Raw genomic sequence first — 24,279 nt, 5'->3', positions numbered from 1 at the left:
CTACAAAATTCATGAAAACAGCCAGGGTAAAAAACACACATGCCCAGACACGTGAAAGGCTTCAGTGTGACCTGCCACACCAGCAGACACCAAATAAAGCCCAAAGGCACAATCCCAGTGTGGGCAGGTGTCAGCCAGGGCTCGTTGCCACCCCAAGAGCAAAGCAGGTTCCTTTAATCCAGCTAACGCAGCAATCTGGAGTTTCTTTGTGGTCTGTCACCATGGAAGTTACATGTTTTAATTTTACGTTGAAATGCCAGCAGAAATTAATATTGAGAGGAAGTTGTAGGCTCTTCTTTGATATCCATTTAAACAACATAGATGATTTTGAAGTAGTGGGGGGTTCATTTAATCAAGTTCAATAAAGCAGATCTCCAGGTGAAGATAATAAACACTTAAAAGACAAAAAAAATTAACTGCTCGACATCATTTGGTATAAATACATCTGTGCTACAGAGATCAGCAGGGATGAAAGGATAGTTCAAAAATTCTACGAAGTCTTTAAATTAATGGTTGCAAAATTTGTCATGTTCCTGTAAACCTGCATACCCATTTTGATTCAAGCCCAGTTTTGGATTGTGGCATACAATATGGTGAATTTTAGTCAGAAGACATCCATCAACCCAGATCCTAAGTAATAACAACATCAACAGAATCAAGCCATACAGAAAAATCTCTAGTTTTATAGACTAAGGATTTAGAGCAATGAAAAATTGACAGCAGTTCATAATGTGAACTCTGGTGGTCAACAAGCAGCCATCCTATCCTATGGTCAGGATGAAGTCTCTCTCAACCTCTTTCCAATGTTCAAGCAGAGTGGTCTTTAATATAAAAATGCCATGCACGGCAGCTATGTAAAAATAATTTCCTTCAATAGGATGAATAAAGTAATATCTTAAATTAACAACTTTCCATGACATCACCGTATCAGCCACTTCTGCCAGCAGATCCAACTCTACTGAAGCCAGCATCTGTGCACAAAATGGACGTGGAGGAGAGGTAAGGGGCTCTGGCTTGTTTCCAAAAGTAGAAGTAAGTGAAGGGTGAGGTGTGTGATTAATTCTCTGTTAGGATTCCAGTCACATTTCCTCCAAAGACAGGAAAGTATTTCGAGTGAGAAATCTTGCTCATCGAGCTGTTGGAAACATTTTTCTCAAAGTTTTCCACCCCTCCCTTCTCTGACTTTTGACTCCGTCACACAGGCCTGGAGGCTGTCCGGGCACATCACCCCTGCAAATACCAGCTAGCGCTTCACGGTGACCGCCGTCCTCAGGCCTGGACACCCCATTCCCTGGACGAAGGGGAACCATGCTCACTGCAGGCAAAAATGAGGGTCACAGCAACGAGTGCGTTTCACCTTGCAGGGAAAGCACCTTCCTACATTCCCTTATTTCTCAAGAGGGTTGGGTATCTCCGCATAGGAGTCGATGGGTGACGACGTAGGTACAAGAGAAACTACCCTAAGCTTCAGCACTGTTTGTAGTTAAATATGAAATTATTATTTCTTCTTCTTTTTTTTTTTAAAAAACAGATCTCAGATAAATTAGAGGTAATCCAAAGGGAGTAATATTACAAAAAGAAATCCTCACAGCATTAGATGCATCTTGGAAAGTCACAGTGGTAAAAATTAATGTAAGCAAGGCTAGCTGGGGTATTTCATATACTGTCACTGCAGTGTGAACTGAAAAACATCATGTAATCAAACTAGTAATAGTCTGTGCTTTTCATTTTGAAACCTCAATCTCACTGCAACTCAAAAATACCTCTTAATATTAACTGAATACACGCAAGAAATACTACTCATAAACATCAGGCCTCCTCTCTGATTTAATAACAAAAAAAATCCATTAAAAATATTTTTTATCTATGAAAAAAACATAGATACCTTCTAAGAGAGTAAGTTTTACTGCAAAATACGCAGGTTTAAAAAAGCAGGTCCAGTAACATTTAATCTCAAACCAATTACAGAAGCAAGACATCTGGATTTTAGAAAATTTATTTAATTAATAATGCTCATTAACGGCACAGTTTTAATTCATAAATACAAAGGAAGTAAAAAAATCTCAAATGTGCGATTGTTATTTTAAAATTTATATGGTTTTAATGGCTGCCTCTTACTACACTAAAGATGTGGAAATCAGCGCAACCTGAACGGTTGCCAAACAAAAAACCTCTTAACAATGAGGTAACGGGCAGTGGAGTGTACGCTCCTTGCAGCTTCTTCTTGTAAAAGGAACTAAAGCAATCTTTGTTAGTATACTAACAAGCCAACACCTCAAATAATTAGTATCGACTAATAAAGATCAACACATTTTGTATTCATATTCATGCTGCAACACAAAATCCATTTCTTTTCCCTATTTTTTCTTTTTTTAAAAGGTCACTTAGGAAGTCATGGTGGCTTCAAACTACATACGATGGGATCTCTTCCTTTGCACTGAAGTCAACAGCAGTTCTGATACGGACCTTTGTGGGTGCAGGCACAGGCCAAAAGTACTCACAGAAGCGTGAGGGACGGATCCAGTTAGTCTAATGCCTTAGAAATGCTTCATGACAATTTATCATGAAAGTACAGAGAAATATGATAAGAAACTATATAAAACTATTCAAAACCCATCCCCTCATATGTATAGGAGAGAGGTGTGGAGTTTGCAGGGTTTCCTACGGAAAGGTCTCTCACTCTAGTCTGAACAGGGGCTCTTCTGAAATCCCTACAATTAAAGCACTCGCTACATCCCACAGAGGTTTAGTCCCAATATAAATGTGCTCTCTTTAGTTACTCGTTTAGTGAACACTTTACTATTTACCTTTACAGTGTGCGTCCTGTTGTCAGTGCAAAACCAGATTATGTTGACTATTAGAATAAACGCAGTGCAATTTCTCTCTCTCTTGGGATGAAACCAGTGAGTAAATCTTAACATGATAGGAATGTTTTAAAATGAAAATTGAAAACACATTTCACGAAGCCAGTATTCCTCTACATACAGCAAATCTAGAAAGAGCAGCATACCATCTCTGCGCACGTTTGCATTTAACTTAGTACAGAAGAAATGAAAGCCTGCTATCCCAGTGAAAGAGGAACAAATACAATCTGATTGAAAAAAAACAAGTGGCCAAAATACCTTTTCAAAGAAACAATGAAAAATTAAAAAAAACCCAAACAACCAAACAAACCAGAAGTAACGAATTGAACATTTAGCAGTCAAGGCACCTGGTTTTCCTCATTTTCCCAATTTGAAATGTTAGAAACTCAAAAGGGTCGCTGCGTGTAGTGCTTCTGCAGGGCTCCCTCCACCCTTCTCCTTGTCCAGACCATCTCAAAACACCAGATAACAATGAATGAGCTTGGCACAGACTGCTCAATGTTTTCCACGTCAGCCTTCAAAAGCATGATGCTCTCTGTGTGCTAAGTAAGAGAGAAGGAAAAAAAGAATAAAAGAACATGTAAACTCTGTCAAGGAGTTGAAAAGATTAAAAAAAAATAGAAGACAACAACATATAAAGCAGTCAAGGAAGACAAAACATGCCAATGAGTGATCTTTGGGAATATACTCTTCTGTTAATACATTGATATAGAGCCTAAAATAAGAGATCCGTTAAAATCCTAATTGCAAATGGTTCCTCTAAATGAATACTTCAATTGAACAGCATGTAGTCTGGAGAGTTATCAAGAGATATGCCTCATTCATTTTACGAATCAGGCATATTAAACACGAAACCAAATATATTCTACAATTAAACTAAAAATATCTTGTATTTTGAATGATAGCTAATTTTTACATTGAAGTGACACAATTTTAGTGCAATGAGAGCTGCTACGTTTCTAAATGGTTAATGATGAATCAGGCAGGATATTCCCATGAAAATACCCTACCAGCATCTTTCCAGCTGAAGGTAGAAACTAACAGTTCAAAACACTTACGTTTATAAAAGACTGCTTTAAAGGACGTGTGTGGCAGAAGCTTATGTATCTTTTCTAAAACTTTTGCTTCACTTGCTAAAGAGGCATTCACATTCCAGACTTGCACAACATCTTCACGGTCACGAATGCTGACGCTAACCCCTATTACTTCATCATCTGCACAGAAGAGGAAGCATCATTAAGGAATACTTTAAAAGTGAGACATGTCTAATTTCATACTTATGTATTATGAAACAGTGCCCAAAAGCTGAATAAACTGAAGAAATGAAAAAGAGCAATCTCCAGTGAGGAGAATACCAATGTTCAAACCAGACAAAATAGTTACCAGAAAGAAACAAACTCTGTATTTATAGAAGCTATTGGGAATAATACCTCATAGTGGTTTTAATAAAGTGCCATAGGATTATTCATCTTTGCTGCTAGTGCTCTTATACTTGAATAGAAGGGAATTGCAAGACTCCCTTCAGTAAGGTTAGCATTATAAACTACTAGAGATCATTCACCTACACTAAAGTCTATAAGCAAAAATGGGGGGGTGAGGGCGAAACCCCTAAAAACCCAGGAACAGCACTGGGAGGAGATCAGATACCAGCTTTTTTTCCTTTATATTTTATCAAGGCAGCAACAGCTGGGGGGTTGGGGGGGGGGGGGGGGGGGCAAGGAGAGCCACAGTCAGGCTGCTGCTGCTGCGAGCGTTGGCAACTTCGTGCTTTGCTGAAGAAGCCCTTTTTGGTGTTAAATTCTCAGGGCGCAGCTTCATGGAGAGCTCAGCCTAAGTCCAGGTCACCGCTGGGAGCGGTGGCTGCCTCCAGCAGTGACCTCCGCGGCGCAGCTGCACCGTCCATCCTAAGGAAGGGGTCAGTAACAATAACGCAAAAGGTGGTATCAGGAGCACACAGCCAAGGGCAAAAACTACTTCTGTAAGCAGCAAAATATCACAGATTTGCTTAAACTGACCCTGAGACCACCCTACCAGTATAAAGGGCAGGAACACTCCCTTCTTGACGCCAACTCAATTACGCATATTAAGGATTTTGAAAAGCAACTCTTAGAAATGTCTCTCTCAGCTCAAGGATTGAGGCTTGTATTCTGTATCTTCCAATACTGAAAGTTGGGGAGGCAATGAGAGAAATACACTATTTGAGAAACTCATTCAACCAAAATTTTTTGTAGAAAACCCAAAGCCACCAAGGTGAATATACCAGCAGCGGCTACTGCAACAGGCCTGCTCTACCATATTAGCTAGGTGTAAGAGAAGCTGTCTGAAAGGTTTTTGCTGAACTGCTCTGTGAACCTGAGAAATATGATTCTTTCCTCTGGAATGATAGAGCAGAGAAGGAAAACTCCTAATGGGTTATTCACCGTCACCACAACAGCCAGTTTAATCAGATATTCACGCTTAAGAGGGAAGTAAATATGGTCAAAAGAAATGATGGAGAAGTGTCACTTGAGCTGAAAAGTTAGTTTAGTAACCAGCTCCCAGAACACCTTCCCTCTAGGCCAATGGATCGGTAAGTTCATCATTCGCTTCGACCAGAAGCAAGAAACAGTTCTGTAACTGAACCTTAATAAATTAAATAGTCACAGACTTGTACTTGCTTTTCATGACTAAGAAGCAGCATTTGATGATATATCTTAAGCCAGCTAGCGCTCACAGTCCCTTCCCGGAGTCCATTTCCAAATGAAATGTGCAACCTTGCAAGCCTAGAGAAGGTATTTATTCCGAAAGCAACTTTGTTAAATTATTACCTCTGACCAAAATCACATGTGAGCTTCTGGATGATTAATGACTGTTTTCCAGTAAACCAGCAAAGTACTTTAAGAATATTTATGTAAATTCAATTACACTACAAATTACCTTGGCCTAAGCAGTATTCTTAAGCAACAATGAACATACTGCTTCTAGGTAGAGTGCTAACCTGGGATTCAGTGGAGCCAGGTTTGTGTTATGGCCCTGCTATGGGTCACCACAGGAAAACCACGCAGCTTCTCTCTGCTTCAGGTCCGCACTAGTGCTTACCCTGACAACTCCTAACTGGAAGGGACCAGGAGAGCTGCTGGGGGCCATCTAATACAGTTGCTTCCAACAATCACAGTACAAACAACCTGTACAGAAGCATCATTTGGGCTTCCAGAATCTTGTCATCGGAGAATGACTATTCATCATTTAAATACTGGGTAACAGATATTTAATAACTAGAAAACCTGCTAGCTTCCCAGGGATGCCAGCTGTTGAGCTTGAGCCTTGCATTAAGACAGTCAGAACACCTTGTCTTCTTCCTAATGATAGCATGACTTCCAGCCCTAGAGCCCATTTTTAGCAGTGTTTCCATGTTCTGTGTTCAAACTCAATTTGTCATGCTAGCCTCAATCATTTTTACATTACCTGCTGCACAACAATCTGTAAACTGCTCTCCGATAGTTGCTAACAGTAGCTCTTTCCAAACTGTAGCCTAAGCAGGGGGAAAAAAAAGTGTTACATTTGCATTATTACAATTTAAAAGCTAGGTTTGCTAGCTCAGTTTTGAGTGCATTCTCTTTCTGAGGTTGTCTAGACAAAAAAAAAAAAAGAGTATTTATTGTAAGTACACACTGTGTTATATAATTAATTTCCTCAATCCAGTTGGAGCAAGAATTTAGACCCTGAAAATACATACTGTTACACAGAATAAACATTTGACAGTAAATTTACGTTCGCTATACCTGTGTCCACAGCTCATCCTGAATGCACTAGTTCAAGTCGGATTTCTCTCAAGAATTTCCTGTGATAAAAGGCTGTAAGGCTCCACTTATGATCATTTGTTTCTACAGAAAAGAATTACTAACCACATTAAGAGAAGTACCTGAAAACCCTACTAGGAAATTAAACTGACTTATATTTAAACACCGTCTCTGATTTGCCTTGACTATGAAATAAGTCCATCTTTCAACAAATTCAAATGCTCACTAGAGAATTAAAACAGGGGGAAAAGCTACCTGCCACTTTACTTTGGCTGTTACACTAATTACACTTATTTGCTTTCGACACTTGTTACCACCTAAGCTAAAGCCCGTACAAAACTCCAAATGTGTCTGAACCAACATCGTGCTCCAAGGTGTGGGTGTACAGGGACAGAGTAGTTTTATTTATTTATTTTTTGAAGAACACATCAACCTGTGGATTTGTTTATATCGCCATAATGACTTTTTCCTATACTACTTCTAAGGAATGTTAGCTTGAGTTTTAGTACTATTAAAAGCCCCAGCAAATCAAATGCACCAGGTTAAAACAAAAAGCAAGCAGCCACGAAGATGACAAACTAGTAAACTGCTTTAATGGCGTTCCTGAGTACTCCTAAGCCATTTTTTAGATGACAAGGATTTCTGTGACTCATCACCTGATCTAATGCCCCATCCAAAGCTGTGCTATGGGAAGGGCCATCCCATGCGATGGCTCCCAAGGCAGGCCGATGACATCTGCATGACAGCCGCTGACACGGTGCCTTTTGCCTGCCAGTGAACAGCTCGTATATTGAGGATGGGACTGACCACGCACACTCATTACCAGGCGCGGTGCTCACTACTGTGAGTTGTCCTAATGGTCGCAAGGGCAGGAAGCACTTAATCCAGTAGTAGCAAGCAGTTGCAGGATCAGGCCTATGAGGATCTAAAAAGTATTAGTTTTCATATTAAAACCTGGCATACAGAAGTGTCACTGTACACATGCAACAACATTTAAGTGTCAGTATTTTGTCAGTCGGTTTTTCATACCACTGGAAAGACTAGCACCTTTAGAAAAAACTACATTTCCCTCTCTCCACAGCCTCGCTGAGCACTGCTATAGCGTCTCATCTGTTTGAGTTAGGTCTGCACATGGTGGTTCATCTTAGCCGAGGAGAAGCTGTGTGTACACGTGACGATTTGAAGAATGAAGCCAAAAATGAGAAATAGAAGTAAAGGTATTATTTATGCTAGTTACAGAGGCCCTAAAAGCTGACTGAAGTTCACCTTCAATTAAACCTTTCAGAAGTGACCTGGGATGTGTGGTACATAGTTTGAAGATCAAAATTACCTTCATTTCAAAAAAGGGCTGTCATTCAGCCTCTGAAAAACACGGCCTCTGAGGTCCCTAAATTCATCACCCAGTAATGCAGGCTCCCCAAACCACTTGTCACTTCTGACAATCTTCACACCTTGGATTATAAGACGAAAAAGAAAATTTCAGTCTTCTCTGATTCCTTGGGACTGCGAGGGAGGAAAGCTGCACTTCACATACGGAAAAAAGCCCACAGGCAAAAATCAATTAACTTTTGGCTGAAATTTCAAGTACCATCTTTCAGCATTTAATCACGTTTTTTCTGACACTTCACTTCCCGTGTTTAAAGGCCTGATTCAAAACACACTTGCACACATAAACACCATGTGTGAAGAGGTCAAATCTCCTCACTGTGACAGTTCACAGGAGAATTTACTCACATGCTTTTGATTAGGGGCACTAAAAGAAACCCAGTTGCCTCTGCAGGGCTAGAATAATGACATGCCTGAACTGATTGTCTTTCACATTTTTAAATTAAAAAAAAAAAAAAAAAGAGGGAAAAAGCCTGAGCAGCACTACAGTTTCACAAGATGCATACAAGGTGATCTGACAACTCACTGTTGCCAAAGGGGATGATCCTACTTGTCTTTTCTCGTTTACCCTTGTCACCCTACGCCCATAAAAAAAAAGTCTCTTGGCCATACACTCAAATTAAAAATAAAATCAATATGAGACTTTTTGTGGCATCAGAGTGCATTAAGCCGGCTCACAAACAGTCTGATGAGCACCAGAGCCAGTGCAAGAGGGATCGGGAGAGAATGAATGAGATCTTCCCCCTTCCCGTGGGAGCAAGCCATGAGAAGGGATTAGCTATCCGCGGACACAACGCCTGGGCCCGTGTTTGGCTACAGCTAGTCACAGCGCTACTCACAGCCATACACAGGTGCAAACAAGCAGCGCCGAGCAGAAATAGTCCCGCTGAGTTTGACAGAGAGTTTAGGAGCATTATGGTGAACCTCTGAAAGTTGCACTGGACTGTGCGTGTACACTTTTGGAGAGCATTATTGAGGTCCTGGTTACAATTTAGTACTTGATATTACCCTGAAAAGATGCATATATTTTCCTTCGCATGCCTGTAAGCAAACAGTCGTCAGAGCACAGGTGATTATAAAATACCATGTTCCCAAATGGAAATGGAGTATAACACTGCAGCCTTCATTTGCTTGCTAATACATTGGCAAGTGTTATCAAAAGCAAGAGAGATGGAATTCCCTGAAAAGAAACTTTTGCTCATTGTCTTAAAATAAAAGGTTATAGACATTGAATTAGCGTTTGGTTGTTGTGTTGGGTGATGTCAGAACTAAAAAGTTTTACAACAGCTTTACAGATGGAGTTTAAAGAACTCCCCCTACTGAACGATGCCTAAGTAAAAAGTCAGTGTAACATACCGTGCTTTCTTTAGGGACCTTCATTTTCCATATACCGCCTTTGGCATTGCTCTCTTCTTCCCTGGTCATGGGAAATAGATCAGTAAAATAAACATTCAAATCCATATGTAGATAAACCTATGTTCAGCATTTCATTTTCCCAGAAAAATCCCATCTGAAAGGCAATTATTAACCCCAGGTAGCATGACTCAAGCTATGACTTCTGACATCAGAGATAATTCTTCCATTGTTCATATGAGGTGTATCTCTCAACACCTAATCCCTTTCCTAAGTTTTGTGTGTTGGAAAATACTTACGTTTTCCCTGACTACAGACCATCTTTGAAGTGGCTGCATGCTATATGGGAACAAGCCACAAAGCAATTTTATGTTTTACTATGGTAACCTTTTATTTTGGAAAAACTCTGGCATATTTTTACAGAATCAGCTTATTACTCTCAAGTTTATCCAGTTTAACAAAAGAACACTTCATTTCATTTTTGTGACAGCTAGAAATTAATTGTCTTTATTAAAAGAAGGACTGAAGCTGCCCAGGGTCAGGGCAGACATAACCATTAAACTGCCTCATAATCACAAAGGCACAATGTACAAACCTGTGAGCTTCAAGTTTATTCTGTCACAATTCTTTTTATAAGATTTTAAAGTAGGGTACTAGCTTCCCATTAAAACTCTGTAACAGCAAAGTTTAAGGAACAACCTAAAGCTCATCTTTGGAGTATCTAAGCCCAGTATGAGACCTATAGAGGTTCCCCAGGGTCAATGGTCTCCCAACAATGCAGACAAACACTGGGGAAGGGAGGGGAGAAACTTTGGAAGGACATCTTCAAAATCCTGCAGTCCTCAACTCTTACTTTGGAATTTGTTTTTCTTCCTAAAACACAATGCTGCAATTAGCCAGTATATTGTAACTATAATCTCAGAAAAAGCTTCTTGGCAGTAACTACTGAAAAGTTAACAGGTTACTGATGAGACCCACCTCTCACAAGCCCTTTCCTAAAATGCAGCACCTACATTTACTTTGACCGTCTTAAAACTGATGTAGTATTTGCAGAAAAGATCACTGCACTTCACACCTTTGTCACTTGCCAAATCAAAACTAAAAATAGAAGAAACAAAACCCAAAGCGTTCTCACTCGTCCTTACAAAGACAGCAAGACCTGCACACAATGGCCCAGTTGATTTACACAGACACCAATATTTCTTTCAAATCCAGTTTAGCTACCCTGACCAGTATTTTTAGAACAATAACACAGACCTTCAGATGTATTTCACCTGAGAAAATTATTTAAATCTTCAGTAGATTAGGACAGAACCCTCCTGTACTAAGTCACCACCCAGTTAGACATACCACAGCCAAGGTAAAGAATTCTAATCCAACCACAATCTATGCAAACGATGCCAAAAAGATCAAAACTCTTCAGAAAGTGTTTAGGCTACCTAATTAAGATGTGACGGGACTGCACCAGGAAGAACGTATGCAAAACTCAGTTTCTGAAAGGGAAACCTCAGTGATTTATACTTTATTCCATTACTATCCTACAATCAAGTAGGAATTTGCTGCAGTGAATCACTTAATAATGTCTTAAATCAGTTTTAATCCAAAGTATACATGCATTTATATGCTTTTGCACAAGTGAGGAACAGTTAAAGGCCATCAGTCATTTGCATCATTATTACACTAGTTTCAGTGGAAAGAAAAAAAATTTGCAAGTTCAAAATAATTTAAATAGAAGTAACATATTCTGTGTATTCTTGAACTGAAATTCAGAAGCATAATTTAACTTCTTTATTTCTATTTCATAATTTAATTTCTTTCTTACATATGTGTTCAGAGGTGTACAATTAAATTACAGCCTGTGCTTTAATAACGACTCTTTTGTACAAGTCACTTTTAAGCTTAACAAGATCCTTGGGATATTTTTTTCAGAGGTCTCTTAAGTTCAGGCATTTGCAGGCAACAGAAATGAGACACTCCTCTCCCACGCCTGCCTCCTTTCACCACTTCAGGTTTTTTCACTGCCTATTCCCAGAAATGTCTAACGATAACATACGTACCAAAGCGGCCGCCTCTCTCCCCGCATTAAATGGTAGCTACATCTCAGAGGCAAATTTGCCACAGGAGGAATGTTGTTGTACACACTCCAGAAATCCTTAAAAAGAAAAAATAGTAGCTGCATTAACATAAAAGAGTAAGTTTCATGCAGATTTACTTCCTTCTTCATTTCTTCTAAAACAAGTACATGTCCTGCTCCTAGAGAGCTGGCACCTTCTACATTATAATAAAATGCTCTGGAAAGACCTTGTTGCAATTTCACTTTGTTGTTTTGGTTTTTTTTAAGATGCCTGTTCTGCATAAGGTGGGGGTAGAAGGAAGGGAAGCAGTTGAACTGTGGATTATTTTAGAATCAAGGTCCTTAAGAATAGAGAGAAAAAAAAATCACAGAGTTACACTAAGCGTATCAGAACAAATCAGTACATAAAAATTTCTTAGAATATTAAAAATATATCCTTACTTCAAATATCCACCTTGTTTCACTTAAGACTAGTCTAAAACGTCATTATTATCATCTTGAGTTACAAAACTACCACAAATAATAATTCTGTTGAACTAAATGCCTAACTAGCAATCCAACAATTTTGTCTAAATCACAGTGAAAAGTTTCATCCAGATGAAAAGAACCTGAGATGCACATGTTAATACAGGAATGGGGGAGAAATTACAAGATCCAAGATGCCAGGAACCATCAGATCACTTCCCAGCGTTTCTGCTGGTAAAAGCAGAAGCCTTCATGCGTGTTTGGGGTGGATAAAAGGCACCCAAAAGCAGTGGTGAGCAACAGGGAGGGATCACTGAAAAGATCCCAATCCCCTTTCTTCTTCATCCAACAGCTGGGAATAAGAAAGGGTTTTTAAAGACTTCTATTGCATCAACATGCAGTGACGCAATATTAAGCATTAGTACAAGTCATCAAGTATTATCTCATTCTTAATCGTTAGCACAACTTTAGAAATAAAGACTGCAACATTACATGATAAAATTTTGTGGCCCTTGGCAATTCTACCTACCAGCCATTACCATTACCGAGTCACAAGAAGAGATGGAAAACTATTAAAAATATAAAAAATTGGTAAGAAACACCCATTTCAACTTTCATCAACTTTTACCTGGTTGTGTGCCCAAACCCTAAAGGGAACGACAGGAGTAGAAGGAGCAGAGCTACGCTGGCAGATGCCTGTGGAAATATTTGAGAGCTCTTGTGTTCTGAACCAGGGACTCAGTGTGGAAGGTTTTGGTTTTCAAACATCCCTCGGGTGGTACAGACTGGCATTCCTCTCTGACTGGCTACTGCCCATGAAGGACAGTGACGGAACGGATTAAGATTTTGGTTTTGCTTCTCCAAGGAAGATCACATGTGTATGATAGCACAGTAAGAGACATCAGAAGCTAGCAGCATGGCCCATAATAACCTCATCCAGATCATGAGCCTTCCCAGAGGACCTGAAGGAGTTTTTTGTACTTTAAACCCCAACCTGATGAGAAGAAAACCTCAAGTTTTTCTGCCAGTAGAACTTAATTGTTTAAATAACGAAGGCTAGATTCAGAGTGGGAAAACATATAACACCAGATACTGTGTACACCAGTCTGTGGGCCTTAGGCTGACCTTTTTTCAACAGGAACCATTGCAGGCAGTTTCAAAACAAACCCGCTTCTGTTGTGAGCTTTAACTTCAGAGTGTCACTTCACTGCGTGACCAATGGGGACATCCTGCTGACACGGAGACATGAGAGGGAACCTCTCCCAGGGCTCTGCAGGACACTTCCATCCTTTATGCCAAAGTACTTCCACTGATAACCTCATCGCCAGAGAACTCCAAAAGCCAATTTGTTTCTTTGGTCAATTAGCAGAGAAGAAATATCTCATGCAACGTAACAAGTTGTGCAGACATTAATGAGAAAGCCTTATTTAGAACTTTAGTAGGTGACTATGGCCAGGCTCCTTCACAGAGGTTTTGGCATTACCTTAGAATTTCAGAGATTAAGTGAACTAGAGTCAGCTTAGCATTAAGGTGAGACAAATACCAATTCACTCCACTTTAACTAAAATAAACGCGATTTTACTTGCAAGAGATGCCCACTGCTCGGCACTGGCAGACGATACAGACACATGCAGAATTTCTCATTGCTGCGAGTATTGCATGATTTAAAAGTACTTTAATTCAAGTCAGTTTGCTAATTGTTTTAATTCATGCTTAAGGAGAGAAAGAAGAAGAAATACCCACAAGCTGTAGCTTTGTGTAATTATTTTCTGTATTAAAAAAAAAAAAGGAAAAAAGACAGGAAAAAGATTTACAATACGTCAAGTATCCATCCAATCCAACAGAGGCACAAGTAGAAACTTAGGAAAGTTTAAGAAGAGGGGGCCTTGCCTGATCAATCCAACAATATTCCTCCCTTCCTGGTCTGGAAAGCCAAATGAAATTCAAACAATGACAAAGTAATACCACACGCAACCAGCGACACTCACATTTCATACCACAGGTGAGCAAAGCCGCAACTGTGACTCATCCGTATGAGGAAAAATGAAACTTAAGGTGTGAAGTTACATAATAACGTGTGGCAATTCTTATAGCAAAGCTATACACCTTACCTGTACTGTTCGTACTGTATAGATCTTCTTCAAATTTGATGCACATTCAGCCGCTGTTGTCCCAGGAAGTGACCTTGAAAACAAAGTAGAGGTTAATAAAATTATTTATTTTATCAAGGAGGCAGAAGGGAGATGGACAGGGAAAGTGAACATGAGTGTGAAGTTGAAATATTCATGACGAAGTTGCATAATAAACTCCAATTCCAATTATCATGATTCACTTAAAGATAGGAATTGAAGTGGTTTTATACTTTTGAATAAATTAAGTATTTTGTAAAATATTTATATTAAATGGGTCAATTAGGAGTTTTAAACCAAGAATAACAGTGTTTCTTCTAATGGCCATCCCAAACCCTTCTGCTGTCAGGTATCAAAAAAAGTTCCACAGTTCCAACACAAAGGGCTATCAGTAAGGGACCACAAGCTCCTATCCCGGGCTTCTTTTTAATTGCATTTAATACAACCCAGAATCCACTTTGAGTGTTTTAAGATCCTCTCAGTGTTTCATACTTTTTAAAAGAAAGCTCACCCACAGAGCTTACATAATGAATTATGATTATTTCCTCAGCAGCCACTGCTGCCACCCAGAGCCCAGGACACCATGCGGCAGAGGCCCACGGCCGCCGCCAGCTTCCCTCACCCCCACGATGGCACCGTCCTCACAGGACCCGGTCACACCTGTGACAAGCTCCTCAGCATCCCCAAGTGGATGGGACAACGTGTATGGGCTGATGAGCAGACCAAGTCCCAGAGGACAGCTCCGTGGTGTGGTGAGCCCTGTAACCCAACACATGCAGGAAACCTCCAAGACTTCAGGCAGCTCTTCCACCACCAGCATTTCACAGAATCACAGAATGGCAGGGGTTGGAAGGCACCTCTGGAGATCACCCCGTCCCACCCCCTGCTGGAGCAGGCACCCCCAGAGCGGGGGCACAGGACTGTGTTCAGGCAGGGTGTGGATGTCTCCAGGGAAGGGACCCCACAGCCTCTCTGGGCAGCCCGTGCCACTGCTCTGGCACCCGCACAGAGAAGGGGTTTGTCCTCATGTTCAGGTGGAACTTCCCGTGTCCCAGCCTGTGCCCGTTGCCCCTTGGCCTGTCGCTGGGCACCACTGAAAAGATTCCGGCCCCATCCTCCTGACACCCACCCTTTAGATATTTATAAGCACTGATGAGATCCCCCTCAGCCTTCTCCAGGCTGAACAAACCCAAGTCTTTCAGCTTTTCCTCACAAGGGAGATGCTCCAGTCCCCTGATCATCTTGGTAGCTCTCCGCTGGATGTGCTCGAGCATTTATTCCTTCTGCTCTTGTAAAGCCAAGAGGTCCTTGGGTTGGTTTCACTGCCAGACTTCAGGGTTGCACTGATGTTCACCAGGCACAGGTTAGCTTCTCCAGCTCACCCTCACGCTGTCTATTCCCCATTCCCATCCAGAGCTGCTCCCTTTAGGCACATGCAGCACCGACCGCACACCATCATCTGAAAGGTCTTTTCCAACCTAAATGATTCTATGATTCTATTTATAACCTTCATCACGACTCTTCAGTGCATGCGGCAAGGGATGGTGCATCCATATCCCCAGACATCGCTGGCTCCTGTCACCGCACTAATAGTGCATCATAGCACCCATCTTACAATTCCCAGCACACACCCCCACAGGCACGATTTGAGGGAATGAGGACAAAATTGCTAAGGCACAATCAATCTGTTTGAACTGGCAACATTCTTTTCCCCCCTCAGAAGGTGAAGTAGGATTTCCAAAGAAAAATGAAGATCAAAGACAAAGCAACCTCCCATTGAATCTCAGAAGAGGAAACAAAAACATGTAGAGTTACCAAATCTGGAAACAGAAGCAAGGAAGCAGATATAAGGAAACAGAGGTCAAAGCAGTTGTTGCTGCAGCACCTGTTGAAGAAAGGATAAGGGCAAACCAGATCTCAGTGGCCTTCCTACGAATGTGGCTGTTTGCCCTGATACATCTGATTGGCATGAAATGTGTCCAGGAAAACACTAAAGTAACTCCCAGTTGTTGCAGATATAATTCAGGCTCTGGGGCAAAAACTAGGTAGTAATGCAAAGGAAGAAATTTGATATGCAAAATGACTGAAACAGCATCACATCTTCAAAACTTTAATTATAGCTCTAATGTTTTTGAAGGGTCCTATTAAACTAAGTTATTTTAAAAATGTATACAAAACTGTCCTGGATTCAGCCGGGATAGAGTTAATTTTCTTCACAGTAGCTAGTACAGGGCTGTGTTTTACATTTGTGCTGAAAACAGCGTTGATAACACAGGGGTGTTTTAGTTGTTGCTAAGTAATGCTTACACTGGTCAAGGACTTCCTCAGCTCCCCATGCTCTGCCAGGGGCACAAGGGGCTGGGAGGGGACATGGCTGGGACCATGACCCCAAATGACCCCAGGGATGTCCTACACCATATGACGTCACGCTCAGCACATAGAGCTGGGGGAAGAAGGAGGAAGGGGGGGGACATTCAGAATGATGGCATTTGTCTCCCCACGTAACCGTTACGCGTGATGGAGCCCTGCTGCCCTGAGGATGGCTGAGCACCCGCCTGCCCGTGGGAAGTAGGGAATGAATTACTTGTTCTGCTTTGCTTGCAGACATGGATTTTGATTTACCTATTAAACTGCCTTTATCTCAACCCATGAGTTTTCTCACTTTTACTCTTCTGATTCTCTCTGCCACCCCACTGGGGGGGAGTGAGCACATGGCTGCATGGGGCTGAGTTGCCACCTGGGGCTAAACCACAACAAAAACCGGCAGAGAAATCCCTCCCAGCTTTTTCAGCGTAAAACAGACAAACTAACCTCTGCTTCACTCTTTTCCTGTTAATCACTAGACATAGCAGTAGATTGCAACGGTGGAACTGATAAGAACAGTGTTAGGTGGCCAAATTTCAGAAACCACTAACTAGGCGTTATAAAAACAAACAAACAAACAAAACCCCCAAGAAATCACTGTGGTGCAGGTTCTAGTCCTGTGGCTCATGAACTATGAAACCTCTCATGGGAAAACTGATAACTTGAAAACAACAACAAACAAAACTTTCATCAATGTGCTCAAAAGGAATTCTAGTAAGGTGGGGGGTTTGGTTTGGGTTTTTTTTTTTTTTTTGCATTAAAGAGCAAAAAGAGAAATTTGCAGTATTTAACAGAAACAGAGTCAGATTGCTTTTGTATGCACAAAACCCCAAAATTAGGAAGTTAAAACAGACAGAAAACTTAGCAGGTGATTTAACTGTGTTTGTCAGTAGGGAGTAGTGGATTTGCAACAAACTACCACTTGTTTTTAGCTTATTGCCGACAGAAGTAGCACCTCTCTGCTAAGCTTCACTTCATATATTATTGAACACAAACAAGCAAAACCTGAGACAACTTTGCCTGTTGGTGTCTCACACCACTGCCCAAGAAATTACTTCTCTTCAGCACTACTTTGCCAGTTTGCTAACTTAGCAAATACATACGGGGTTAACTTTGTTGTACAACATACAGTATCGCAGCTCTCTATACTCACACTGGCACTGCCTCCCAGATGCTCTGATACTAAGGTCTATTCAAACAGAAGATTAAAATCTTTTCTCTAATGATAGCCTTCAAAGGTTATCTAGATAATCGCAGCAGCCATTTAGCAAATTCAATGCCATTTAAAAGAGCAGCTAAGACAGTCAGGCAGAATATTCCACTCCAAGGTCATAAAATGGTTCATTTTGATAGCTACAAATAATATTTTCCAGAGAAACTATGTGACCAGCTGGCAGAAAACACCAACCGACCAGCAAATTATCTGTTTTAGAAGTTAGGGTGAGCAACCATTTTTTCCTAGTAACCTGCCTGGCAGGTGCTCCATGCCCACCAGATTACACAGCATTACTTCAGCCTTCCACTGAGCTCTAGAAAGTGTCAGCGATTCACAGGTATGAATATGAACCTCCAAACTTTTTTATAAAAAAAGAAAATTATTGAATGGACTGCAAGTGAGAAAATGATGGCTTGCATCAACTTAAAAGTTCAGTATCATTTTGCTGCAGAAACTACACCTGCAGAAATTTCGTTTAATGGATGTGCATAAGGCAGAGACCGTATTTGAATCACAGACAGACGGAAGGAAGGAAGGAGAAAAAAAATCTCAGAATTTCCTGCAAAATTACAGACGGCTGACAAATTTGAACCACTGTGATTCTGCGATAGCCATCCTTAAACTCAGCAGACCAGCACAAATGCCAACTGAATGGTTTTCATGCCTTGAAATGCATGAAATTGTGATCTCTATTTTCTTAACTGAGTACACAGAGTAAGTTTAGATTAAGTTAGCAGAAATGGCAGGTGAGTTCCAAATGTAGAAATTCCTATTTCTGTAACTCTTCCAACAGGCACTATAAGCTAGGAGTGGTAAGATGGCTGGGTACTTTGCTGGAAAACCTCAGTACACATGCTACTACAAAACAGGAACCCTGACAATATTGGCCCTTAAAATGACACCATTACAGGATTCCTCCCTTTTGGATAATTTTACTGCCATCAACAATAAAATTAATCCCATACGCCACGCTGAACTGTCAGTTCTTGCCACGGTGAACAATTCATTTCCAAGTAACTCAACAGGCCCTGCAAATCCCTACGACACGCTAACAGGAGGGGACAGGTCCTCCCAGCCAGGCACTGACAGCTCTTCTGGGATGGATATACTTGGTCTGTCGCCACACCACCTACAAATGCACATCTGGGTTCCCCACAGAGAGCCTGAACATAAAATATTCAGCGGTTCTCCTGGACTGCCTGTGTTGTGCCCTTTTCTGCATCTTCACAATGTTTATGGGAGAAATTTTAGTGCAATATCAGGAATAACCGAGTTGCTTCATCAGGCCAGACCCACCGTACCACATCTCACAGTAAGCTGCAGGGGCATGAGCTAAAAGTGGAACATGGAAGCAGGGATAACCCACGCAAACTGAATCCTAATGCCAGCTTGCTTCACTACTCCTTCATTATTCCTGCCGAATAAAGAACAAAGGATACAAAGATAAGTTCCATTGTTTTATCCATGACTAAACCTCCAGGTGGTTGCGCTTATGTTAATGTCTGATGCGAACTGTAGCTCTTCTGTTTCCCTACAAAGAATTAAGGATAGAAGTTTTTTCATACGTGCTCACACTGGCCTTTGTTTCCCAGTGGGAATCTAATCACAGCTTTAGTGGGAGCTTTAAAAGCTGTTGAGCACTTTTGAAAATACCCCTGTAAGTACTTAGCTGCAACTGCTCCGGGTATAAATAAGCAAAGTATTTACTTACAAAGCATAAACTCAAAAACATGCTGTGGCAACTAAATAAATCTGGTAATCCATCCTGAATACAAAGACTGATTTCAAGCCATCAAAGCCTGTCAAAATGCATTTACTGGGTTGAACGTTCTTATAATGTTAACCATCATTTTTCTTTGTAAGCCACCTACTCATAGGCTTTAATAGATGAAATAGATGATCCTAGATAAATAAGATTTTGCTATAGGGAAGAAAGGAAAATATTATGTTTAGTTTCAAACATCTGATGTGTTGAGTCAGGGAAATTCTCAATTATTATGAAAATGGTTCAGTTATCAGAATTTCTGTATTAAACTTCATTTAAATCTAACTTATCATTTAACACGCAGAGAGAAAAATCAGCACATAAGGATAATATCTTTATGCAAGAATATTTTCACTTTCCTGGAGTAGACTAATAACATTGCATTACACTTGACAATGTTTATAAGCATATTCTTCCTCTAAGAAAGATACAGAAGAGTTAAACTATTCTTGCAATGGAAACAAAATTACCTAAACACACTTAGAAGTCAGAGAAGAAGACAAGGCAGGTAGGCCGTGATCCTGCAACGGGATCCGCACTGCTCCACGCTCAGACTTCCATGGAAGCAAGGGCACCTCTGACGAGGTTTATCTAGAAGTGATATTTCTGTACTAGGCTTTTGTGTGATATGTGCTCTGTTTCTGGTAGCACTGATTTTATAGAAGGGTATTGATATTTTCCTTGCTGTTGACTGAAAGTGGCCTGTCAGCAATGCTGGCAGCTCAGGTGCAGTTAGATCTTCAAAAGTGGTCGTTTTTCAAGGACGTGCAACATCTTCATTGCCGCACGTGCATGCATGCATTGGACCGAAAACTGTTACCACTGACAAAACCTTAGGCTTCTCATCATGAGGCTGAAAAAAATCAGACGACTACAAGTATTAGTATGTTCTCTCTGTTCTTTTGGTAGGGAAAGGCTTACTTGGTGTAGCATTAAACATGAGGTGGCACACAATACCCAGGCTAAACGACAGTCCCGATTTGCAAGGTTGACAAAGTAGGGTGTTGGCATCACGTCCACATGTACATCAAAAAGCATAAACAGCTTCACCGCTTTGTATTTACACAAAGATCGCACCCAGACCCACAACCCCAAATCCCATTAAGGGATGGTTTCAAGTGCCTAACATGGCTTGTTACCCAGAACATCCCAGCCTTTGATGGTCATTTCACTTGACTTCTCCTTTTGTGCAAACCCCGTGTTGAACAAGCTACACAACATGAATAGCGTGACCGGATTTGAAATCCTTGTTTGTAATTTGTTATATTCAGTGACGCACACTGACGCTTTGTTGTAAGAAAATGGAAGACTACACAGCATAGCAAAAACTAGAAAGGCACCCTGTCAGTTCAAAGCCAGAGGCCATCATAAGCAGGACCCTGCACCTATCGCTGAGATAAGCACTGGGAAGAGCCACCAGCACGGATCAGCTTCCCAAGGTGGCACCAAAGGCATCTGCAAGACTTGCTGGAATTCCCCATGCACCATAACAGCACTGCATGCAAAAGAGTACTGTGAAGGACACATGTAGGTATGAACCTGGAAACCTGCAGAATGGAGGAAATAAAACAGCAGATCTAAACCTCTGGTTTCAAAAGTTTTAGCACATGACCTTAAAACATTTTAACAGTTAAAAAGGAAATCTTGTTTGTCTTAAGAGAAAAACACCCAACAACCTCTCCGAAACTGCTGACCTGCAAGCTTTTGAAGATCACAGATGGGTTCTTGTTTGTCAAACTGGTGAATAACGTTCTCCCAAATGCTTTCATCATGCTCACTTTCCTACAGCATATACAGGGTAAGATACAAGAGAGCGATATCAGATGGTTACTATTTCAGACACACATACCAAGAAAGGCTTAGCACTTACGGGAAATGCTGGTGCCCCGTGACACGTGTGAGATGATGGCAACAAACCAGAACCTGGTCACAGGATCCCAGCCTCCAGATGTTAAGCCTGTGCCAAGGCATTCACACAAACAAGTGCTAATGTAAATAAAACAAAGGCATTCACTTCTAAAGCAGGAGATGTATCGAGTGACACTATGATAAAAGCAAGCTCATGAACCCCAAGGGAATCCCTTGGCAGAATGTCACTAGGTGCTACAGAAAGTACTGCTTAGCTGATGGATATTTAAGTGTGACTGAATGAAAAGATACATTTTGGAGATGGTGGAATCTATGTCATGGATCTCTCTCACAGAAATTTAATGGAAAAAGATAACTACATATACATTACCACATCTATTTATCCTTAAGGGTCACTGCTTCCTGCTTTTCAATCCAAGTACAGGGTAAAATGTAGCAGCAGTGAAAAACCAATACCATCTCATGAGGAAACATCGCTGTTCCACGCTGTGTGTTACTAAAGTTAAAAAAGTGCCCACAGTTCTCGCTCGTGGAAAGTGTATCCTGTACAAGCCTAAGCAACGACCCCTCCATGAGCTCCGTGTGGGTCTACCAATAGATGTCACAGCCCCTTCTGGGGGGCTCTGTAGGGCAATGTGAACCTCCACACGCTGCAGTAAATGAAGTTCATGTTTGCATCTCTTCTGTGCCTTTTAATGCCTTAAATGGTTTTTAAATATACGAAGCATGCCTTGTTTGCTGTCATTCTTGTTCCCCACCATGACCTTCTCACTGTTGCAGGTAAACAAAACACACAGTTTTACGTATATGTGATCCCACTTTTTTTTCTTACACATACACTCTTGGTTTTATGAGTTAAGGAACAACAATACTACATCATTAAATGCACTTACATGTGATCAGAAAGAAGCAAAAGAAAAAGATCTATGGAATAACTGAATTTTAAGGGTCTAAATTACAGTGGAACCAAGACTTCAGGGAAAAAAAAAGTCATGATGCAACTCAGGAACTTGAAATGGATTTTAAATTCCGGCACTGATTAAAAAAGATAGAGATGCTTATCTCCACATGACTCATGTAAACAAGCAGATCTGGATGGCAGCTTGCTTAAACAGCAGTCCAAATGGTGCTTTTTAAACACACACAAACAGAAAACACAACTCAGCCCCTGAACCTGACGTGAACTGTGTCATGAGTTCAAAAGGATTAACCAGAAATAATTTCTGGGGTTATTTATAAGGTTTGGTTTGCAGGACCTGAGAATATTTGTGTGCTTTCAATGGTTCCTTGCTATTTCTCTGTCGTGAGTTGAAAAGCTAAACAAAAAAAAAAGAGGAGAGTTTTACCAATAGCATGAGGCAGGATGTTCAGCGGCAGAAAGGCTCGTAAAGGAGAACTTTCCTTCTGGAGTGGGGGGAGAGGAGAAACACAACAGAAAAGTGAGAAAAGGGAGATGCAGAAGATTAAAAACAAGATGCCGGAAAATACACACTAGAAAAACAATATCAAATCCTGGTTTTAAACTATTTCCATTTTGACGTAGGTACTTTTTCCCTGTGCCTCGCTGTGCCCATCGCGGGGGTGAGCTCCCTTTGCAGCCCCTTTCCACGACCGTTAGAGACGTAACGCTCCGAGCACGTGAAATACAACATGACTAGGCAAACGCTGCAGTTAATTAATAAATTTTAGCTAATCCTTCAAACCAGATCACTTCAGATTTTAAGAACTGATCATCCACGGGTGTCAAACCTGACTTTATCACACTGCACATGTCACGGCCGGGCCGGTGGGACTCGGTCCCTTTGGGGCCGGGACATCGGGTACCGGCGATGCACAATCACAGCAGCAGCGAAGCATAACCTTTAGCCTTCTATTCCCGGGGCTGGCAAGCGTCACGTCTAAATTTAGAGTTTCAAACATCACCGACGACGTAGTTCAACGGACGCACATTGATTCAGGCAACAAAACCGAAAGCGTTTCCGAAACCGATTTCACCATCAAACTCCCCAAAAGCGCCAGCGCTGCCCCTCAGCTGGGGGGCGGCACCAGCGTGCCCAGGGCCGCCACTTTCCCCTGTGCGGCGCAGGATTCGTGTCCCCGTGTCCAACCTGTCCGACGAGCACTACTGCTAAAGCGCAGCGATGCTTGCCACCAACGGATTTTGGGGTTCCCCCACCACCACCCTTCCAGCTCCCCGGCGGGTCGGTGCGTCCGGCAGTGCCGCAGCCCGCCCCCCCTCCGCCCCCGGCCCCACTCACTTGTCCAGCCAGAAGGTCCATGGCGAGTGGAGCGGTAGCCCCGGTGGCCCGGCCGCCTGCCCGCCCCGCCGCCGGCGGCCCCCGCCGCCCGCCGCCCGCCGCTCGGGGGGGCTCAGCGCCATCTCCCCGCCGGGCGGGGGGGCGAGGGGCGGGCCGGGGAGGGGACAAGGGACGCTGCGGCGGGGGGAGGCGGGCAAGGGGAGGGACGGAGGGGGGGGGAGCGAGATCCAGGCACGGGCGGGGGGGGCCGGCGGGAAGGACAGACAAGGGGACAGCCGGGTGAGGGGAGGCGGGAGCCGCACCGGTGGCGGCAGCGGTGGGCATGGCCAGCGCCCGCCCGAGGGCGGCTCCAGAAAGAATCATAGAGTAGAATCATAGAATCGTTAAGGTTGGAAAGGACCTCTAGGATCATCAAAGCCCAACCATCGACCCAACGCCCCCAGGCCTCCTAAATTATGCCCTGAAGTGCCACATCTACACGTCTTTTAAATACCCCCAGGGACGGCGACTGCCCCACCTCTCTGGGCAGCCTGTGCGAATGCCTGACCACTCTTTCAGTAAAGACATTTTTCCTAATCCAGTCTAAACCTCCCCTGGTGCAACTTAAGGCCGTTTCCTCTCGTCCTGTCACTGGTGACCTGGGAGCAGAGACCACCCCACCCCCCCCCCAGCCCCTCTCAGGCAGCTGCAGAGAGCGAGAAGGGCTCCCCTCAGCCTCCCCTTCTCCAGGCTAAACCCCCCCAGCTCCCCCAGCCGC

The 24,279-nt window shown here is 42.2% G+C and overlaps 1 protein-coding gene across 2 annotated transcripts; it reads right to left on the bottom strand.

Annotated features, from left to right (window-relative positions):
- Positions 1 to 1,980: 1,980 nt before the first annotated feature.
- Positions 1,981 to 23,761, bottom strand: EIF4E3 (eukaryotic translation initiation factor 4E family member 3). 2 transcript variants are annotated; one of them, XM_075095649.1, is made up of 7 exons: positions 23,523 to 23,761; positions 14,033 to 14,105; positions 11,440 to 11,534; positions 9,386 to 9,446; positions 6,309 to 6,375; positions 3,923 to 4,078; positions 1,981 to 3,406 (listed from the first exon to the last, which is right to left on the bottom strand). In XM_075095649.1, the coding sequence occupies exons 1-7, from the start codon at positions 23,642 to 23,644 to the stop codon at positions 3,375 to 3,377; spliced, it is 606 nt and encodes a 201-aa protein (XP_074951750.1). In that variant the 5' UTR covers positions 23,645 to 23,761; the 3' UTR covers positions 1,981 to 3,374. The 2 variants fall into 2 exon arrangements, with proteins under 2 accessions (XP_074951750.1, XP_074951751.1); XM_075095650.1 differs by lacking the exon at positions 23,523 to 23,761 and adding an exon at positions 21,090 to 22,040.
- Positions 23,762 to 24,279: the final 518 nt, after the last annotated feature.

The sequence above is a fragment of the Phalacrocorax aristotelis genome, chromosome 6 (assembly GCF_949628215.1).
Source record: "Phalacrocorax aristotelis chromosome 6, bGulAri2.1, whole genome shotgun sequence".
Taxonomy (NCBI): Eukaryota; Metazoa; Chordata; class Aves; order Suliformes; family Phalacrocoracidae; genus Phalacrocorax; species Phalacrocorax aristotelis.
The sequence above is the reverse complement of the archived record's forward strand: the minus strand, read 5'-3'. Positions and strand labels throughout refer to the sequence as shown.